We start from the raw sequence: 16,340 nt of genomic DNA, 5'->3' as shown, positions 1-16,340 counted from the left end.
GATAGTAAAAGTTTTCAACTTTGTCGGCCAGGTGGTCCCTGTTGCCACTATGTACTTCTGCCGTTATAGCACAGGAGCAGCCAGAATATGAAACCACTTGGGCATGCCAGCCAGAATATGTGTGCCCGCCAGATTTGGCCCACGGAGGGCTGTCTTTGGCCCACTTTCCAAAGTTACCCACTTCTGGTAGCATCTAGATTTCAGACTAGTGACTTGGCTTCAAGAATCTTTTCTACGTTATCATCTCTAAAATAGGTATTACAGAGATTTCCTTTGTGTTTTTTGATAATTAAAGAAACCCAGAAGCACAGGAACAATTGTTAGATATCCAGGTACATTAGCTGAGCTGTAAAGACTTTGTCACAGATCACGTGTTCTCTCCATTAATATTCAGGCGAGTATGATTTTCTGGCATGCAAACACATACATTTGTTTCTCATTTTAGGTCCCTGTAGCTCGAGCAAGCATCCTGTGGCTAATTGGAGAAAATTGTGAACGAGTCCCTAAAATTGCCCCGGATGTTTTGAGAAAGATGGCCAAAACCTTTACAGGAGAAGATGATCTGGTAAAACTGCAGATTCTAAATCTGGGAGCAAAATTGTATCTCACCAACTCCAAACAGGTAAGAGGCCGATCCAGAATCCATCTCATTGACGCTGCCTTTCTTCTGTACTCTAGGTCAAGCAGAGAAGGTCTGCTCATTCGCTTCTGTCCGTTCAGCCCTTACTGGGCGGTCTTTCGTTCCAGGGCCAGTACTAGATGGTTGGTGCACAAACAGGACATACTTTTCTAGAGGGGTTGAAAAATGTTGAGAGGTATTGTCATACAGAGGGGAAAAGTGCTGATTGAAAGTTTGTAGTAGAAGGAGGAGAAGGGTAAGACTGGAGTAAGGGCTTCTGATTTATCATGCCACATTTGGAAAGAGCACGCACATAAGGTACGTCATGAAAAAGGCCAGTGTTTTCTAAAAACTTTAGAACTAACTGTCTTAAAACGTCAGTAAAATCAGGAGCTAGAACAGTACTTTGGGGGGAAATGGGGTAAACAAAGAAACCTATGTTTGCTGTTGAGCTTCTTATTTATTAATAAAAATGCTATTTTTAACCATCTGCTGCCTTTGGTCAGGTTTGTTGTTGCTGTTACATATGTTTGTTTTACACATTTACACAAAGTTGATAGCTGTGGTGCAGTGAGCCCAGTAGCAGCATTTCAGTTACACTGAAAGCAGGCTGTTGACTAATTTTAAAACATGCTTTACACCGAGTAAAACATTTTGAGGTAGTAAGGGAGTTTATCATTTCATTTGGACACACAAATAAATACATTGTGGTAAATCTTGTACATAAACTTAGCTGAGAGATATTCTCTAGAACTAAACAATTCACTGAGGTATCCAGGGATCCTCAAAATACGGCTCGCGGGCCACATGCGGCCCACCGAGGACATTTATCTGGCCCACCGGGTGTTATTGCCCCATTTTGTTTTTTACTTTAAGATATGTGGAGTATGCATAGAATTTGTTCATAGTTTTTTTTTAAACTATAGTCCAGCCCTCCAACGGGTCTGAGGGACAGTGAACTGCCCCTGTTGAAACAGTGTGAGGACCCCTGGTCTAGACCATGGAATATTCAGTTCTACAAATAAAGAGCGATACTTTGTGGCAAAACACCCTAAATTGTGTCTGTTGCTGCTCAAGTTCAATTTTTAAAATGGATAAAACATGGAAGTATAGAAAAGTATTCTTAACATTTAGGTCAAAGCCGTTTTAGTTGGCATTGTTTGTTCTGCTGGGTAGCTGTCCTGGAGAATCCGTTCGGAGATCACTCAGTGCAGCTTGATGAATCCCATGTCCTTCATGTGCTGATGGAAACGCTGACGGCACACACTGAGGCCGTATTTCCGGATCAGACCGTGCGGTTTGAGCACACGGACAAGAACGGGGACCCGGCCGAGTTTTCACGGTGGCTCCAGGGGAGCTGTTGGTGACCCATCTTGTTTCCAGGCTCTCTCCAAGCTACAAGGCGATGGTGCTTCTTTAATACTGACTTTTGTTTATCCATCCTCATCTTGGGAAATAAGAAATGCTGCTGCCTGCCATGTAATAGATTCCAACTCAGAGCAACCCTATAAGCCAGACTCGGGTCTCTGAGGTTTGGAGAACAAATCCAATCCTGCACTGCACCTTCACTGACTTACACTTGGTCACTTAAAACCAATGAGGTAACCCTGTGAAGGTCACACCGCAAATTTATGACATAAAAAAATCATTTTGTTTTGATCTACTGGTGGTGAGATGCACTTTGTGTATCTAAGACAGCTTCCTCAAGTATATAGCATGCTGATCCAGAAGCTGGGTTCCAGCGCGCTCATTTTAATACAGCTGAAGGAAACTCTCTGCGTGTAAATAGCTATATTCCAATTCACTGGATAAAGATAGATGACTACATACTGTACTTTCTGAACAAAGGATCCTACATTTCATTATTGGTTAGTCACAGCTGAAACAAAGAAGACCCAAGAGAGGACCTTCATTTAGTTCTATAAAACACAGCTTTCGATTAAGTCTGTGAACACAACTTCCAGTCTTGATTAGCATGCTAGTTTTGAGTTACTTCTTTTATAGTAATCTATAAGATTACATTTAGAGTAGCCAAAGCAGACACAAGGTCAAGTTGGCTGCTGCTGCTCTTGTGTGCAGTAGAGTGGATTCCGATTTTGCTGACAGACTAGAACCAGAGGATTCCCTGGGCCATACTCCTTGCGGGTGTAGGTCTCCTATGGAGCCGCTGGAGCAGTGGTTCTCAATCTGTGGGTCACAACCCCTTTGCGGGTCAAACAACCATTTCACAGGGGTCGCCCAGTTCATAACAGTAGCAAAATTACAGTCATGAAGTAGCAATGAGCATAATGTTATGTTGGGTAGGAAAGGGTCTTGGCATTAGGAAGGTTGAGAACCACTGCACTAGTGGGTTGGAACCACCAATCGTTTGGCAGGCTACTGTGCGTGCGTGTATCAAGACATCGTGTCAGTCATGATGTTCTAGGTACTATACCGACTTTCACTGCACCGTGTGATTTTAATGATCACAGAGAGCTTAGCACTTGTTGTACACGGGGATGGTAGGAGTTGGAACTGACAACCACAATCATTCACACTGCACAAAATTGCACAGTAGAAGACACAAGGATTATTGGAGAGATGCTATTAGAGACACACACAAAGCCTTCCTTAGTGACAAAGGACAAAATCCCCAAACCCGCTACCACCCAATCGATGCTGTTCAAAGCAACCTTAGCTGGAGTTTCTGAGGCTGTTGGTCTTGACGGGAACAACTAGCTTCATCTTCTTTCCACAGTGCAGCTGGTGGGTTTGAACCGCTAACTTTGTGGTTAGCAGCCCAACATTTACCTGACAGTACCACCAGGGCTCCTTTAAACAATTCAAAATGTAGGAATGATGAGAAACAGTTACTGAATTTTACACATGTCAAATGGTGAAATAAGCAAATAGCATAGTGAATACTTTTTATCTTAAAAGTTACTTATGATTTGCTTGTTTTATGAACCTTGGCAAGGATGCAACTTGCTTCAAATTAAGTGGTAACCCTACATTGGATGATGGGCACGGTCTATAACACAAACGGGGATCCGAGGTCGAGGCTTGAGGTGCGCCCAGGTGTGCATTTCTATCTAGCCTAGTAAGCAAGGACAGTGTTCTGTGCTAACCTGGAATTTCTCAGATGAAATCCCGCCCAAGCAAACACAAAATCCACATTGCACTAAACTCTTCCCTTATCTACCTGTTGAGCTGCAACACGTCTGTGTTTTCAAAACAAACGTTAGGTAGACTGCCTGCAGCTTAGTTCCCAAAGTTGTTAGGAGAATTAAACGGGGCAGCCTATGCAATTCTGGATGTCCTGACACATAATGATCACTTGTCCACATTAGTTACCCTGCTTCTTTGGTACCCCAAGTTTACACTGTAAACCAACTGCTGGATTTTTCTTATGGAAAAGTATGTAGAGTGAGGGAATTATTCCAGTTCTTGAGAATCTCCATGCTCATGAGGGAAACACTTCATTTGGATTGTTCCTATTGAAGAAAAGAATGGTGACATTTGCTTGTTGTAATTTGTGAAGAAATTGTGAAAAAATAGTTGGATTTAGAAATCAAGAGTAGAGAACAACTCTGTTAGACTTCTCCCATGCATGAGGGCTAATTTCACTGTGATGTGTGGGGGTAGGTGGGGTGGGGGGAGAACCGTGGTGGTGGTGAGATGGGTTAGGACTTGAACTGTTAACCACAAAGTCAGCCGTTCAAACTCACCAACCACACTGAGGGAGAAAGATGAGGCTTTCTACTCCTGTAAAAATTTACAGCCTCTGAAACCCACAAGGCAGTTCTGCTGTATCCTCCAGGGTCAGTAAGAGTGAAATTGACTCATCTCAGTGCCTTTTCTTGGATTTATTTTTGTTTTGCTTTTTAATGGGGAGGGTGGAATCCAAGGATTTTAAAACCAGTTGAAGTTGCCAAAACTGTAGTGTTGTTAGAGATGTAGCATAAAGATTTAGTTGACTAAACCAATGTAGTCTATTGAAGTTTTAGTCACAAAGCAAAAATTTGATTAAGCTGACTAATGGTAACTAAAAATGAATGTATGAAAATTTATTTGATTTTACTCTTTCTTGAATAGTTTATAATCATTAACTATCTTAAGTAATTTTATATTTTCATGTAACGCACGACTCATTTTTATTTTTAATTATGAAATAATTTAAACCTACAGGTAAGCACTCTAAATGAGATTACCACATACTTACCATGTTGTTAACTTTTTTAGAAAGGACACGTAATGGGTAAAGCCACAGTCTGCACCTTCCTCTCTCACCGAGTGTCAGCCGCTGGCACGTTGTTCCTGGGTTTTCATCAGTCATGCATGTTTCATATTTGTACTGTGAAGTGTGTGTTCCTAAACAAAGCCTATTATTGGTTGGGCTTTAAATTTGGAGGTCTATCTCTTCCATGTGTCTTTCTATAACTTACTTTATTCACTTACTCTGTTTCTGAGATTATTCATTTTAATTGCTACCTGCTACTCTGTGAGACCATTCAGTTTTACTTTTCTGCTTTTGGGGCTGCAGCAAGGGATACTTTTTTGAGTACCAGTTGGACTTAGATTTCCTTTGTTATCACCTTTCATGCTTTTGTTGATTCCTAGTTAGAAATTTTATAAGGAGCACGAGGCTCTTGCAATCCCTCTAGAAACTGAAAGCAAAGTCTCTCTGGGATGTCCCTGTGGTTCCCGTCTTTGAAAACTCTTCCCTCTTCCTGATTTTTTTTTTTTTTTGCCTTGATTTATTTAAAAGGATACATTTTGACTCCACACACCGATAACCGACCCACGCTTTTTTGGTGGGTATTCATAGACACTGAAAAGTACAAGTAAATCCTGTGTGTAAAGGAATTTACAGGAAAGTTTATGTCACAAAAGGGTGGATATTTTACAGAAATGCCTTCTAAGACACAAATAATCCTGTCAATTTATGAAATGATAAAAATGACTAAAAGGAACAATACTGCTACCTAGGTTTGTCACTGGTATCAGTTGAGCATTCTGTGTTGCTTTTGTTTATTTACTAAACATAACAATACCTGCCTTTCAAATAATAACCGTAGAACTAATGTTCATCCTTATTATACTGAATTCTGTATTAGCTTTTTTCTTAAATCTCTTTAATCTGTTTTTTCTTAAATTTCTTATTCTCTTTAAGCTGACTTTAGGACTCTTTTAAGATAACTTACTTTCTGTTAATAAGAAATATATGCAAAAAACTTTTGTTAGGTGGTTATTTTTTGCTAGTTTATGATTTATCAGAGTGTTCGGGTAAAAATATGTCTGGGTTTAGGAATTTTCTTTTAAGGCTTTCATTTTTATACAGCATTCCTCTGGCACAATCTGAGTAGATTATAGCTGATATAAATAATTGGTATCAGTAATAGGTCTTGAATCCTCTGCAGTAAAATTAACTGAAATCAAAATGTAATAAATGGCCATATAATGCTGAGTATTCCTGTTAATGAGTGTATTCTGTTTGCTCATCTTATACATCTTATGAATAAAGCTAATTGAAAAGTATTGTGTAGTGTCCCATCTGGTTTTGGATTGAATTGCTTTTGGTCAGTGATGCTTAAATGCCATGATTGTGTGTTTAACCACTGTCTACCTTTTTCACAACTGTTTCAGAATAGGTACCCCCCAAAAAAAAACAAAACCGGAATTGTGCTGGGAGGACAGAGCTTTTGTAGTACACGTTTTCCCTGCTATGCGAGCATCAAGTAGTTTGCTCTGAGTCAGTGCACCCAGTGGCGTCACCTGGGAAGGTTCTCTCTGGTCACAGTGAACTTTTTCATAAAGCAGTTTCGCTCAAGCCTCATTTTTGGTGGTGGCAAATTTAAGGGGACAGCGTGTGGTTGCAAAATTTTGTTTTCTACTTGGGAAAAGTGCCACAGAAACTCTTGTGATATTGAACACAGCTTATGAAGACAGAGCTATGGGAAAAAATGAAGCGTACGAGTGATTTTCTCGTTTCAAAAAGGGTGAAATGTTGATTGATGACAAACCTCATTCTGAATGTCTGTCAACTTCCCGAATGGATGAAAATGCTCACTAGTAGTGCTGTTCCACCAGGTCAGACTGTTAATCAAGCTTTCTATTTAGAGATTCTGAAAAGATTGTGTAACTATATGTAACAGAAAGTCCTGATTTATGACAGACGGTGATCTGGTTTTGCCACCATGACAGTGCACCTACTCATGCAGTCATCTTAGTGCACCAGTTTTTTGTCAAAAAACAGCATGCCTCTCTTGCCCCACGCACCTTACTCACCTGACCTTACTCCACGTGACTTTTTTTTTCGGCAAATGAAGAGAGACATGGAAGGACAGCGACTTGATGGCATAGAAGATGTGAAGGAAAACAACGAGGGAGAGGCTGTAAGCCATCTACCCAGATTAGTTTGAAAAATATTTCCAAGAATGGAATCACAGATTTGACAATTATATTAAGTATAATGGCAAGTACTTTGAAGACAAAAGGTGGTTTGTAAAAAAATTAAATATGTAGCTTTGAAAAAATATTCCACATTTTTTGGGGGGAAGTACCCCCTAGTATAACTTGCACTCATGGCGTCAATATCAGATTTGTCACAGATTTTTCATTTTTAGTGACGTACTCTTAGTAATAGAGTAAGGTTTGTAGACCTTCAGGCTGTACTCTGAGCTGCATTTTGTCTAGTGGCATATAAGATGCCAGTAGAGTGATTAGGGGAGAACTATGGGCATTCTACTAAAGGGTTACTGTCTTCCCACCGGGCAGGTCAACCTTGTCCTGTAGGGTCCCTATGAGTTAAGTCAACGCAATGGCATTGAGTTGGAGAGTTATTAGTATTGAAAAGCAAAGATGTAACTTTGAGAACTAGGTTGAGCCTGTACCAAGCCATGGTATTTTCAGTGCATGTGAAAATTGGATGCATGTGAAAGTTGGACACATATGCATGTGAAAGTTGGACATTAAATAAAGAAGACCAAAGAAGAATCGGTGCGTTTGAATGATGATGCTGGTGAAGAAGCGCCATGGGTTGCCAAAAGAACCAACAAATCTGCCTTGGAAGTACAACCAGAGCATTCCTCAGCGGCACGTATGGCAAGACTTTGGTCTCAGGTACTTTGGACATGTTATCAGGCGAGGCCAGCCCCTGAAGAAGGACATCATGCTTGGTCAATAGTGGGGCAGGAAAGAAGAGGAAGGCCATCAAGATGGGTTGACACGCTGGCTGCAACCATGGGTCCCCACATAAGAACGATTGTAGGACTGCTACAGGGACCAGGCAGTGTCTCATGGTATTTTACGTAGGGTTTGCTAGGAGTCAGACTGGATTGATGGCACCTAATAACAACAGAGTGATTAATTTTCATCGCTGTACAAAAAAGCTAACACGTTTAAATATAAAACACTTCTTTTTCAGTCCCTTTCTATATGCAACATAACCAGATCCTCCCACTCAGTATGCAAGATGAATACTGAGAAAATGTGCCTCTGACCAGGCAGCCACGGACAGCTTGAGGTGGCATCAAGTTGTGCTGGTGTGTGTATGCCCACGGGCCGCCAATGGCCATGGGTAGAATCAGAGGAAGATAGGAGAAATCTGGGCAGGAAAGACTGGGCAGCCCTGGGGTAGATCATTGTAGAAAGTGATCCAACACTCTTGCTGCATCTTTTTGTCATTTGTTTATAATGTAAATCTAAATTTTATTATTTGCAAGTTATTTTTACAATACTATAAATTCAGCAACAATAATAAAAATTTTAAAAGCAAGGGTATATGCAATGAAGAATTAGGTACTGGATTTCTATTTCAGTTTCTAACGTTCACAAAATGTTTAGCAACATATTACTATTCCTCCCGAGACCCAAAGTGATAAGAACTGGCCCCAAATCAGGAGAAACAACAAATCTACTCAAAAAGAATCATAAACTACTTAAAATGGGGGTTATTTTAAGAAGCGTGTGCTCTAAGATGATTACATGTGCGCTACAGACGATGTTTGTATAACTGTGAAACATGACCTCGTTCAGATCAATTAACTATACTCTTTAGTTAATTTCCTTCATTTTTTTATTCCAAGTTTTCCTTTGAACCTATGAAAAATGAAGAAATAGCTGTTAATAGTGTTGTCTCCATTAACAGAAAAAGGAGTTAAATGATGTTGATTTTCACCTAGGAAATCAGTTAATTCCAATAATAAACTTTTCCACTCAGAGCTTTTATACATCTAGCCTCTCAAAGCTGTAAATGGAATAAAAGAAAAAGCTTTGGGGAGCGCACTCTGTCCCCAAAGCTGTAAATGCACCTGTAAATTAGCTCAACATTGAAGATAAAATTGCTTGATTTTGCCTAAAGGACATTGTCATGGTCAAATCGGTGTTCTTATTAAATTAAGAAAATGATGGAGCCGAAGTGTTTTGGGAATTGGTTACAGTGCATGCAGACAAGCTTGGCTTGTTCTACCAATTGCAGCAGAACTGTGGTGGCCACCATGAGTGTGCATGGGGGCTGGACAGTGGCATGTGCACTGATGAAGTCCAACAAAAGCACTCTCTGCTGCATGCTAGCATGTGTATTTTAGAAATGTGCTTTTGTGAAATAAGTGTCCTACTTTGACTTCTTTGGGGGCTGTGGGGGGTAGGGGGACATTCGGGTATCATAATTATTAGTTAGATTTCAATTTCAAAACCATCTGGAAATGTTTATAGCACTCACCAAACATTTAGGTTTGAAACTTCCTGTAACAGTGGTTTATGAAAGCAGATCATGCAAACATGGTGATATTGGAATGAATCCCCAATTCAACTGAAGGGCTGAGCAAGTTCAACAGCGAGAGCTCAGAATTCAGAAGTTCTCAATATTGTGAACACTTTTGATAGAGCTCCTCCAATCTTTAATGGGTTGAGTTCATATTTTGTATTTGTATTAGAATGAAGTAAAATTGAGGCCATCGTTGATGCTAAATTTGATGTTCTGTTCAAAAGCAGCATAAAGAGAGCTGACGCGTGACAAGTTTTGCCTTGTCGGGAAGAGGCTCCTCCTCGGTGTGGGGAGAAGTTAAGTCTCGGGGCTACAACAACTCTAAAATCTGTGAGAGCCGCAGCCCTGCTCCAGGGCCTTGCTTGTCTGGGTCTGACCTCTGATGGGGCGCAGCCTTAGCACTTTGCCTGCTCGTTTCAATAGTAAATAATTGAGAATTCCTTCTCTGAGAGCCCTACACAGGCTCCGCCTTTTGTAGGCTTTTACTGTATTGACAAAGTCCCACATAAAAAATAGAAATGAAAAGATCCTTTGTTCAACCGAGTTGGGTTTTTTTGCCCCCTGAGTTTTCCAGGTTACTCTCAGTACTATGCAGAGGGTGATTTCTCTATCTTGGTCGGTAGAAAAGGAGAAATTGAAAATATCAATAATTTTACAACTGTTAATAACAGAATCTAATTTTAAGAAAGACCATAGGCAGTTTTAGATGAAAGAGCTTAAACAAAATCAAGTCATGTTAAATACAGTCTGCAAAACAATATTAGTTCCTTGGTATTAGGAATAGAAGCAGCTAAGAAATTGAAGTATATGAATGTGCAAAGAATAATTATTCTGCTTATATATTTAATGCCTCTAAGGCACATAGATTTTTTTTAATCTCTTAATTTTATTTTGGAGGTTTTTTCAAATTAATATGGTTTTAAAACAATATTATAAAACAAATTTGATATATATTTTTAAGTACACCTTAAATACCCTGCCTCGCTGTCAATGGTATCTGTTGGTGTATTGAAATAGTTTAGTTTCCTAAATGTTAATCTTCAGGATATGAAACATGAGCCCACTGTTTGGCACCTTTAGGCGCAGAGAAGTCATTGCAGTGAGCCAGCTTAATTCTCTCTCTGGTTTGGGTTAGTTGTGGTTTCCACGATACAACACTCGACAGATGAGTGTTAGCCCCGTGGTAAATTCTCACCTGACATTTGAAAAAACTAATTTCAGTGTGCTTCCCAAGTTTCCGCAGGAAATTAATAATACGGCCCAGTGTGTCGCCCTTTTGTTTAACCTGGTCTCTGGTTTTGTTCACTTAGCGACTGTTTTGCTAATGGCCCTTTTAAAAGGAATCAGACTTTTTCTTCTCTGTCGTTGAATCAACTTCGTCTGTCAATAAGCAAGTAAGCAATTGTTGGTAACCTAGTTCAGCCCAGCTCTGTTAACATTTTTGCTTGTATTTTATGTAATTCTATTTCATTAAAACCAAGTTAATGCTTTTTAAATACCTTGCTGCTGGAAGAAGGTGGCTTTCTATCAAGATCAATTATCATCACCAATTATTACCGTGCGAGCATTTACCTCGCCATTCCTGTACCTGGACGCCTGGTTCTGAAAGTGTCTCCGGCGCCGCCTGACTGGAATTCATTTTCATCCTTTTCCTAATTGTGATCGAATGTTCTAATGCCGAGGATGGACTGTTTGTTCGTTTATTTGTCCCAGGTCTTTTGAATCTTGCCTAACGTCAAATTCCAAGTGTGTGTGTGTCGATCTCTCAGTTGAAACACTGAGGTTCGGTAGTATGACAGCGTTTAACACGCCAACCTGCTACGTTGTTAACATTTCAATTTGGGCTTAATTATTACTAAAATTATCTCAATGTATGTTAATGTAGTCCCTGCAAAAATTGAATTAGGAAATCTTATTATGGTGTAAAAGCTGTTATAATAAGTTGCTCCCTTACATAAATAAATAAATAACCAATATTACTGGAGGCTCTAAGCAGCCTGGGAGAAAAAAAGGGAGAAGTCTTTTATCCTAGTTTTTAGAGGGCATCAGCAGCTTGCTTTTATGAAAAAGTAACAGCTAAATGCACTGCAAATAATTTGCAGTAATCCAGTTCAGTGATTCATGTGTCTGCTTTAATGGGTCATAATTCAGGGCAAAGTAACTGAGTGCAGTCAGAGTGCAGACACTGCTTGTGCTGGGGCAGTATCTCTTCATAAAGCACACCGCGGGAGAAGCCGTTTACCAGCCCCTAATACTCTCTGATGTTTTGATGTCCTGCATATTTTTCCGATTAAGTTTTGAGTGCCATGTTTTTAGTTGTATTTCCACATTCATTATTCTCACGTAGACCCTTCAGCGGGTTTGCCATATATGATTATTTTTTTAATGATGCCTTTCTTTCCACTTCAGCAGTTTAATAATCTAGCACATGGCTGCTTCTCAGTACTCAGCATTCACCTCCCCAGTACAGAAGAGGACATGTGCTTTGGCTTCAAAATTCCATTCGCAGCCTTCGCAATGCACATTCCCCACGGAACAACATTTGTTTGACATAACCATCCATTTTTATTACCTCTTTAAATATGTTTATCCAGAGTTATCAATAATCATAAATAACTGTATTCTCATCTTGTTCTGGTGTGTTGTGTTTTTTTTCCCTTCCCTCCCCCTCCAACAGACAAAATTGCTTACCCAGTACATATTAAATCTCGGCAAGTATGATCAAAACTACGACATCAGAGACCGTACAAGATTTATTAGGCAGCTGATTGTTCCGAACGAGAAGAGTGGCGCTCTAAGTAAATATGCCAAAAAAATATTCCTCGCACAAAAACCGGCTCCACTGCTTGAGTCTCCTTTCAAAGGTATTATTGTCAGACAGCCTAACAGCAGAATCTTTTAGCTGGGGTGGGGGTGGGGAGTAGTGGCAGTTTGTCCCATTTCTAATGTGTTTTATTATTTTTTTCTTAATGTGTTTTAAAATATATCTCTTAGAAAAGACAAACCGTTAGCATTATCCGTCTACGCGAACCAGTGCTTCCTGTCCGTTTGTCCGCAGCAGGGCACCTTTCACATTAGTTTCAGCTCATGTTTTTCTAGACAGTATTTACCTAAATAATTTCAAGCCTTATGATTTTATTTGCATTCTGACTAAGGGTTGAATTGAACTGAACACTAGGTAAAAGCCACGTTCCTCTTGTAGTCAGTCAGCTTCATTTCTATTTTATGTTAGACACCTTTACGTTTCAAAGTTCCTTCAGTTTAAAGAGTGAGTTGTGATACATTGCCTACTTTATGTAATGAACTTAACTCTTTCTAGGAGGAGTTATTTATAAACATACTTGTTTATATTTACTTTGGGTTTCCCAAGGGAAAATTCACTTTTTAAAAATAATCTTTTAAAAAGAAGCAAGTAAATATCTTACCAGTTTATCAAGTGGCCATTTCGGTTGAAATATGATAATTCCATACCTGAGTTCGCATATTGCTTCTTATTTAATTGCCATCATGGCATTTTTTAAAGTGGTTCTGCTTTGTGGAAGTACTATTAACATTCTGGATGTGCCAAGACATGTATATGGATTGTTGCATGGTGCTGTCATTCTTAATATTCACAGTAAAGTAATTTTTAGAGAAGCTACATTTCAGAGCAACACCTCTAAACACACTGACTGATTGGCTTTTTTATTGACCGTTATGGGGGAGATTATTGTAATCTATAGACCAAAATCAGTTTTTTGACCTACGAAGAGCTTCCTAGTTTATATTTATATCTTGACATTTGAAGTAATACTCCAATTACCTTGGGCTCTGATTGGGATTGTTCTGTTATAGACAGCTTGTATTGTTTACTTGATATTTCCCTCCATTTTTAATAGATAGGGATCATTTCCAGCTTGGCACCTTATCTCACACTCTCAACACTAAAGCTACCGGGTACCTGGAATTATCTAATTGGCCAGAGGTGGCGCCCGACCCATCAGTTCGAAATGTAGAAGTGATAGAGTTGGTAAGTTGACCTTGCTGAAATTAATTTTGTTCATGCCGTGAGAGAGTCTAAGATAGCTGGTTTGGGGAGGTTTTTTTCTCACAAAAGCTTTTTGGGAAATGGAAATGTTGCAAATGGAAAATTGTTCTGGTATGTCTAACTGCGATGTTCTCATCGCGTCTCTGAGAACTAAATATTGTTGTGCTCCTGTGTCACCGTGCATGTACTGTTCGTTTTCTCAAGGGAACAGAGGGTTGAATTCTCTGCGTCAGTGCCATCCGCTTTTGTGGCGTTACATTTGAAGCTGTGATTCCGTTTCTGAGGGATGTAGTTTCACTGGATTGAGCTTTTCTACTTTTATTTAGAGACTGATAAGCTTCCTGTCAATATTCTTTCAAAATAATTTTTACTGTTCTCTTCCAGAAAAACTCTAGACAAGTGCACTCTACATGAAGCCAGCACAGATAGCGAGCTGTTTGTCCCAAATGCCCTAGATAAGGTCATGATGCAAATAAACAGTGTGTCGCCGTGACATTTAGAAAATGGCTTTCATATTAAATTCTCTTCTAGATGTTTAAAACAGGCTGGCCATTAGGATAGCATTCTGTCCTGGTATTAGCTCTTCCATGAACAAATAAAATGAGGAGAGGAGCCTTCTGGTTACTGTTAGAGATTGACTATATGAAATATATTCAGTGGGTTTTTAAAAGAAATTAATTAAGAAAAGAACAATTAGATATTATACTCTAGATCCTTTTCTGGTAAGATATCTTGCACTAGGACTCAGATACATACCTGAGTTTCTTTACCAGTCCCTGTGGGAAAGTCAGGTAACCTCCTTGCCTCTTAACTTTTCCATTTGCCATTGGAAGAAAGCCTTTATTGCTTTAAATAGAAGAATTTCTATATGGTAGTCTGCCATGTTAGTGTTTTATAAAGATATCATTTAAACCCACAATGATCAGAAATGATGCTTATTGTTAGTATCATTTTGAAAATGAGGAAACTGAGGCTGGGAGGATAAGTTAGTTGCCCAAGTTCACATAGCTAGTAAGTGATAAACCAGGGACCCAAGCCTGAGTGAGTCCAGTGTTCACGTTCTGACTCCGAGTGATACACTGTAGCATGGAAAGCGGAAGCTTCCTCTTCTTGACAAGTCTGTCCTGTCCTAGTACGCCCCCTCGCTTTCATCTTGTGACAAATTATAGAAAGGTGTAGGACTTTTGTGCCACTAAAAGGTAAACTTGTACTTAATTGTAGCAAGATACTGCTAGGAAGACTACCTCAAAATTAGCAGTTCTTTCAATTTACGCATAGTTTCCTTGCTCACTGTGGTGACCAGCAGTGGACAGACTTGGACCTTGTCAATCAGTTAGTTATTAAAGGCAGTCGTGTACTGGCTCTTCCTCGCAACTAAGTGTACCAGTTTTCAAAGAGCTGCATGGATGCGTGCAACTTCCAGGCAGTGCGCCAGAATGACAAGAGGCTTGCGCTTTCTGCCGTTCTCGCCACGCACACGCGCTTCCCTTGAATTTGCTTTTGTGGCTTTGTGCTGCTCGCATGATTCTGCGCTGTTTTGTTGTTCCGTACTCAGTGTTTTGAACCACGTTGAACCATCGTTTTAATCCTCCCCACCCCGCTTCCTCCCCTTCCCTCTCCACCAGCCCATCTCACCAAAAAAAAAAAAAAAAAAAGAAGTTTACCGTCTCAGAAATTGATAGCGATGCTCGGAGATTTAATTTGGTCTCAGCAGTGTCCTTATATTGACTGATAGATTGGGTTGGTTGGCTGGCTTCTTCTAATTTCATGTGCTCTTTTAAGCATTAACTACCTTATAGGGACAGTATTTAAATAACTGATTTTCTTATGTTCATTTCACCTGTCCAGTTTAACAGAATCAGATTGACTTCTTTTTCATTGTGCTGACCACTTTCCTGAAATTAATAATTGGTAACCTATTAGGGAAAATAATTAGAGCTGATGGAAACCAGTTCAGGAGAACTGTCACGATCCATTGGTGCCATGCAGAAACCAGCGTCAATCTATTAGCCTCTGAGACCTATTGGTTTAAACCTGCAGTAAGAAAGGCACAATCACACGTAAGAGTAATGTAGGCAGGGTTCGTTTTAACTACAGCTGCCACAGTTCCAAATGGAGCGCTCACAAAGCCGTTCTTAGCCCTCTCTCTACCGCACACCCTCTCCTCGCCCCCACCCCAATCACATCAGTGTATTTCATGCGCTTAACACATTATGTTCTTCCAGTTTGCCCATAAAGTGATCTTACAGAGTAAAATCTCATTTCTATGAAATACAATGTAAAAAGAAAAATGAACTAGGTTTAGATCTTCTGATTTTTTTAAAATCATAACAACAGGGGACCTAGTCGATTGACACCAGAGGTCACTTTGAATTACATACCACCATTTCTAGGGTATCAGAGATAATGTAAATTTATATGGCGATTCTATAGTAACTTTTGAAGATCCTTTAGTTATGGAAATTTTTCCTCAGACCCCCCTGCCCCTCCCTCCTCTCCTCCTCAACAAGGAGACTGCCCTTTACATTTTAAGGGTGTTTTCCTTTATAAATACATCTATTTTATTCCTTTTAAGGGGCATTCTGGTGGTATGTGGTTACGCGTGGGGCCACAATCCTCACGGTGAGCACTGTGGAACCACCAGCGGTTTCGAGGGAGAAAGACTCGGCTTTCTGTTCCCCTGAACAGATCCGGTCTCGGAAACCCATAGGGGTTGCTGTGAGTGCGCATGGACTCAATGGCAGGGAGCTGGATTTAGTTTGGTTAGAGTATGTTTGAAGGGCACATTTGGGAACATGTGCAAGTCATCTTTTGGTCAGCAAAATCTAAAATGCACGTCCTAAAAGTAGTCGTGTGTGTGTGTATACACTCAGGTACATACATAAAGTTACCAATAAACAGTATGTGAGATACCCTTTGCAAAATCAACCTCCGTATATATATTTCAA

General features: G+C 39.8%; 1 protein-coding gene across 1 annotated transcript in view; it reads left to right on the top strand.

Annotated features, from left to right (window-relative positions):
• Nucleotides 1–16,340, top strand: part of AP3B1 (adaptor related protein complex 3 subunit beta 1) — a 267,505-nt gene that overhangs the window by 149,419 nt on the left and 101,746 nt on the right. Inside the window, exons 15-17 of the mRNA XM_075541203.1 lie at nucleotides 446–622; nucleotides 12,043–12,229; nucleotides 13,244–13,374. Coding sequence (XP_075397318.1) covers nucleotides 446–622; nucleotides 12,043–12,229; nucleotides 13,244–13,374 — 495 coding nt within the window. The remainder of the gene's footprint in view (nucleotides 1–445; nucleotides 623–12,042; nucleotides 12,230–13,243; nucleotides 13,375–16,340) is intronic.

This window comes from Tenrec ecaudatus, chromosome 2 (assembly GCF_050624435.1).
Source record: "Tenrec ecaudatus isolate mTenEca1 chromosome 2, mTenEca1.hap1, whole genome shotgun sequence".
Taxonomy (NCBI): domain Eukaryota; kingdom Metazoa; phylum Chordata; class Mammalia; order Afrosoricida; family Tenrecidae; genus Tenrec; species Tenrec ecaudatus.
The sequence above is the reverse complement of the archived record's forward strand: the minus strand, read 5'-3'. Positions and strand labels throughout refer to the sequence as shown.